This window comes from Orycteropus afer, unplaced genomic scaffold (assembly GCF_000298275.1).
Source record: "Orycteropus afer afer isolate SDZICR_OR568_19922 unplaced genomic scaffold, OryAfe1.0 scaffold00245, whole genome shotgun sequence".
NCBI classification, from domain to species: domain Eukaryota; kingdom Metazoa; phylum Chordata; class Mammalia; order Tubulidentata; family Orycteropodidae; genus Orycteropus; species Orycteropus afer.
The window spans coordinates 1,234,437-1,240,150 of NW_006921832.1; the positions used below are offsets into that span (position 1 = coordinate 1,234,437).

The 5,714-nt window shown below is 40.2% G+C and overlaps 1 protein-coding gene across 1 annotated transcript in view; it reads left to right on the forward strand.

The window, feature by feature from the left end:
* Positions 1-5,714, forward strand: part of KALRN (kalirin RhoGEF kinase) — a 1,074,930-nt gene that overhangs the window by 673,883 nt on the left and 395,333 nt on the right. The window contains exon 17 of the mRNA XM_042782122.1: positions 2,872-3,090. Within this exon, the coding sequence (XP_042638056.1) occupies positions 2,872-3,090 (219 nt within the window). The remainder of the gene's footprint in view (positions 1-2,871; positions 3,091-5,714) is intronic.

Below are 5,714 nucleotides of genomic sequence, written 5' to 3' on the forward strand. Positions count from 1 at the left end.
GCAGATCAGTGAGTAAGCACCAGCCCGCCCGTGCTTACCTTGCTCCCGGAGACCCGGTCCCTCTCGGGAAGGTAACAAGGGAGCCGTCTGAGCACGTCTGTGTACTCCTACTTAATATTAATATTTTTATAATCCAAGTCTTAAAGATACGGCACTCAATAGAGTTAGATAATGGAGAGTAGAAATAAATGCAAAGTGAAGACTTAAGCTTAGAAAAAAGATTATGACATATTGACAACACTTTATCCTTTTAGATATTAAAGAAGGAGGCATTTCTGGGACTATTAGATGATAATGACATTGAGAATTAGAAAGACGACTTATTACTAAGTTGATGAGAATGAGATTGGTTTATATAGCCTAAATTATAGGAAAATTAAAGCAGCTCCTCCACTCTCAGAGGAAAAGGCATAATAGCAGGTATATGATGATAGTTATATGCTGGTTTCATATAATGAAGAGAGGCCAAATAATTATCATAACCACTATTACTTATTTGGTGAACCCTTACTATGAATGAGATACTGTGGTTACTGTTCTAATTACCGGAGATAAAATGATGAGGTACATAGTGAAAAGAGCATAGTTTTGGGAAGAGGTCAAACATGCATCTTATACCTGGTTTTAACATTTCCTTGGTGGTACATTTTTGAGCAAGTCACTTAGGCTAAACTGAGGCTTGTTTTTTTTTTTTTTTTTTTTTTTTAATTAATGAAATGGAAATAATAATATCTGACTTTTAATAATGTTCTGGAAACTAGAAAAACTATGCATAAGGTCAATTTCCAGCACAGAGTAGACCCTTGGATAAATGATAGGTGTTAAAATTAGTTTTATAATAATCTCTGCCTTGAGAGTTTCACAGTCTAAGTAAAGAGAATCAACCTAGCCTTAGTAACTGGCATAGGAGGTCAATAGTCTTCAATGAGTCTCAGGTTGTTGGAAAAGACCTCATTGAAAGAAGATGGACTTGAGATGACACTAAGTGCAGATTCAGGAGAGGGAAGAGAACCCAGGAGGCTGTTGATCAACTGGGAGAAATCAGAGTGTAAAGACTACAGTCTGGAATGAGGAAGAAGGACAAATGTGGTGACACAAGGAAATGCTGAATGGATTGTTGTTGTTGTTGTTGTTATGTGCCGTTGAGTCGGCCCTGACTCATAGCGACCCTTCCTTGGGTTGCCGAGGCAGTATCACTACGGAAGTAGATTGCCCAACCTTCCTTCCGAGGAGTGGCTGTGGGTTTGAACCGCCAGCCTTCTAGTTAGCAGTCAAGTAGCTTTGGGGAATTGTCCCTGTACTGCTGCTCAAGAGAAAGGGCAGAAATTGATTCTGGAACAAATTACTGGGCTTAGCTCATTCCCTTTCACTGTCAACTGAGCTAGAATTTCCTAAAAGTGGAAAGGCCTAATTAGTACTACATCATGAAAAGGGTCCCTGGGTGATACAAACAGTGCTTGACTACTAACCTGTAGGTTGGTGATTCAAACATACCTGGTGGCACTGCAGCAGAAGGGCCCAGTGATCTGCTTACATAAAGACTACAGTCAACACACCCTGTGGAGCAATTCTATTCTGTAACGCATGGGATCACTATGAGTTGGAATTGACTTGACAGCAACAGGTTTGGTTTGAATGACTGGGTTGAAGTGATCCCAGCAGTTGAGGATGGAATGATATTAGCTCTTTCAAGTCAGTTGGGCTATAATATTCTCACATGTATCATCCATATCAGTATTTTATTTTAGTAATCTTAGTCCTGTTTGGTTATCTCCTTGCTGACACAATCCCTAAGTCAGGCCTCCTCACTTCTTGCATTTAATGTGAACTCAGAGAATGCAAACAACATTTAGCCTGAATCAAGAAGTATTAACAAACTAAACTTTCTAACATATGTGTGTGTATATGTATACACATACACATACATTCATATATACATATATGTGTGTGTATGTATATACACATATATGTATATATATATGTATATATGTATGTATGTATACACACACACACATATATATATTCCTAAAACAAAATAAATAACCAGACTCACTGCTGTTGAGTTGCATCCAACTCATAGCGACCCTTCCTTGGGTTTCCGAGGCGGTATCACTATGGAGGTAGATTGCCCTGTCTTCTTTGCGAGGAGTGGCTGGTGGGTTTGAATGCCAGCCTTCTGGTTAGCAGTCAAATGCCTTAGGCACTGCGCCAGTGGATGTGAGGGTAACATGTTGAGCTGAATTATCTGCACTACTGTGCTCTCCCATCGTGGGGTAACTAAAGCATGATGTAAGATGATACTCTCTGCTCTATTAACCTACCAAATTAATTTCTTCTACTGAAATCCTTTTCAACTGATTATTAATGTTTAAAATGATTGCACTATTGGGTGAGATTTTTGTTACACAGAGATTTTTCTTTTTACATCCTGCATTTATTTGATCCATAAAATGGGATGGCAGCAATAACCTTTGCTTTGGAAACTCAATATAATGAACAATTTTATGATCAGGTTTGAAAAGGAAATTTAACTTATGAACCAGTCAGGGAACAGATTTGTACACACGGCTTGCTGCTTCTTTTCCACAGAAACCAAACTATCCTTACAACCCAGAGTAATGCAAGTAGAGGAAAAAGGAGGGAAGGGTAGGATTTAGGGTCCTGAGAGATGAGTTATGAAATTGTGTAGTATTCTTTTTAAAAACATGCTTTAAAATAATAATGTATTAATCTTCATGACAAAAATTCTTGAATCAGTCATTTAAAACTCTTTAACTTTTCTGCATCTTTCCACTCACGCCTCACTCCACCCCCTCCCATACCACGCCTGGGTCGTTCCCACGGACCTCTCTCTCCTCCCCTCGTGCCCAGTCCCTCTTTCATGCCACTTCCTTGCAGAAGACACACCAGAGCGCCCTGCAGGTACAGCAGAAAGCTGAGGCCCTGCTGCAGGCTGGCCACTATGATGCCGAAGCCATCCGGGAATGTGCTGAGAAGGTGGCTCTGCACTGGCAGCAGCTCATGCTGAAGATGGAGGACCGGCTAAAACTGGTCAATGCTTCTGTGGCCTTTTACAAAACTTCTGAGCAGGTGAGCGAAAAGGTTATGGGATGCATGGGGCCAAGGCTGACTGGGGGCCATTTCCCGATTCATACCAAATATCTACAGCATGCCGCCAGACTTCTCAGTACTAACCTCTGAGAGTAGGAAGGTAGTTTGTGGACCGCAACAGTTAGTTTATTTGAATCCTTTCCATTAGCACAGCGGACCATAAAATAAATTTTGCAAACTCCTAAGATCTTTATTGAGGTGTTGAAGTAGGAATTGATTATATTCTGGATGCTGGATTTGAGCGGTGAATCAGCTATTGGGCACAATGATACCGTTTAACAAACTACCGCCAAAACTCAGTAGTACAAAACAGTAAACATTTATTTTTGCTTAAATACCTGCAGTTTGGCTAACTAGGCTGAGCTTTGCAGACCTGGGCTCCAACCTGCAGATTTAACTCTAGATCTGCTCCCCTGGCTTTCATCCTCCTTGACCAGAAGTTACTTGAAACATAAGTGTAAGAAACCAAAACCTACTGTGCTCAAATCTTATATTCTCTAACATCCCATTGCCAAAGAGAGTCACATATCCAAACCATTATCAGTGAGGCCGGGAAATATATACTACCTATGAAGGCTGGAAGAGGAAAGTGAACATTTTCTTGAAACACATACAGCTCTTTCATTGATGAGGTCCCAGTCTAATTCTAATGGAGGAGACACAGCTCTCTGTCTTTTGGGAACTAGGAACCTAACTGGAAGATGGTGCAGCTGTGGAAGAAAAGGCAGGAGCTGCAGATAACAGAGCCATAAAGATGCAGACCCATTGCCATTACATTGGTACAACAGTTTGCACAGGATTTGTGTAAAAGGATTTAAAAAATGATTTGGGTGCTGTTAGGGAGCTCTTTTCATGAAATAGAGGTTTAAAACAGGTGTAATTTTATTCAGCGTAAAATAGTTTCCTCAATTGAATTGCTCCCTGGTAGAGGTAGATCAGAGAAATATTCTCCTGTGGGTGATTCCTAAGGACCATGGGAAAGTCTCACCTCAGAGCAAATATAAATAGCCCTGCAGCCAGTGTTACAGGCTTCATTGTACCTTCTCCCAGCCTTCTTTCTGTTGTTTCAGAAAGATTATGTCACAGGAGTGGGCGCAGCAAACTAAGATACTAAACCCTACCACCCCCCCCAAAAAAAAAACAAATCCACTGCCATCAAATCAATTCCAACTCATAGCAACCCTATAGGACAATTAGAACTGCCACATAGGGTTTTCAAGGCTGTGTGGAAGCAGACTGTTTCGTCTTTCTCCCACAGAGCAGTTGGTGGGTTCTAACCACTGACCTTTTGGCTAGCAGGAATGCTTTAACCACTGTACCACCAGAGCTCGTTTAAGACGCTAAAGACTCCCCAAATTGATCTGTGTGTTCAGCACAATTCCAATCAAATCCTGATAAACTTTTTTTTTTTAGAAACTGATTAATTGATTTTTAAGATTTATATGGAAATGCAAAAAACCTAGACTAACCAAATAATCTTAAAAGAAAGAACAAAGTTGAAGGAGTTATACTAACTGATTCTTAAGATTTATGCTAAAGCTACAGTGATCAAGACAAAATCATATTGGTATAAGCATAGACACATATATCAATGGAACAGACTAAAGATCAGAAGTAGATCCACACTTACGCAGTCAATTGATTTTTCACAAAGCAATTCAATGGGAAAAGGATAGTCTTTTCAACAAATTCTACTGGACAACTGAATGAATATCCATTTGGGGAAAAATGAAATTTAGTTCCTATCTAATATCATATGCAAATTTTAGTTTGAGATGGTTCAAGGTGCTTAAAGGTACAGAGCACTGGACTAAGGGTCAGGAAGTTTGACTCTGAACTGACTTTGCTCAAGGTTATTACCTTTCTAGATTTTGGTTTCCACACTTGTTAAATTTAAGAATTTATACTTGATAATCTTTTGACTTCTTCTACCTCCCACATTTATTGATTCTAAGTCCAGTACTATGACGGGGCAGGTCTCAAGTACTCTTTTTTGCCTATAGTTTTGCCTGTTTATATTTTATCTCAAGACATGAGCCTGAGGAAGAAAGGAAAAGAAGACATGAGCCTGTCTGCACATTTTCATTCCTTTGATAAAGAAAGGTGTATGGTGCTAGAGATAGGGCCAGTGAAGTCAGCTATAATCTGGGGGCAGGCTCTCTCTTACATGGGAAGCATGTCTGGCCTGAATATGCTCTGGGATATCATTCAGATGACTGAGTGATGAACCAAAGCCATGCCCTTAATCAAATGGGATGACCTTCCCAGACTGAGATGGCTAAGGATAGAGTTGTAACTGCTCTCCTCTCCTGCTATAGTCAAGCAAGTAATCAAAATCCATTTGAAGACAAATAGAGGAATATGGATTTATATTTTATGCATCCTCCCCTAGGTATCAGACAGTGTTTCTTTGTTATTCATAAGGTTTTCCCTGGCCAATTCTTTGAGAAGTGGACAGCCTCTTCCTTCTTCCTAGTCTGTCTCAGACTATGGGCTGCCCCATTGGAGGCACTCACTTGGTTATGCCAAGAGATTTGGAAGACAGCTACCTGGCCAACTGACTGGAAGAGATCCATATTTGTGCCCATTCCAAAGAAAGGGGA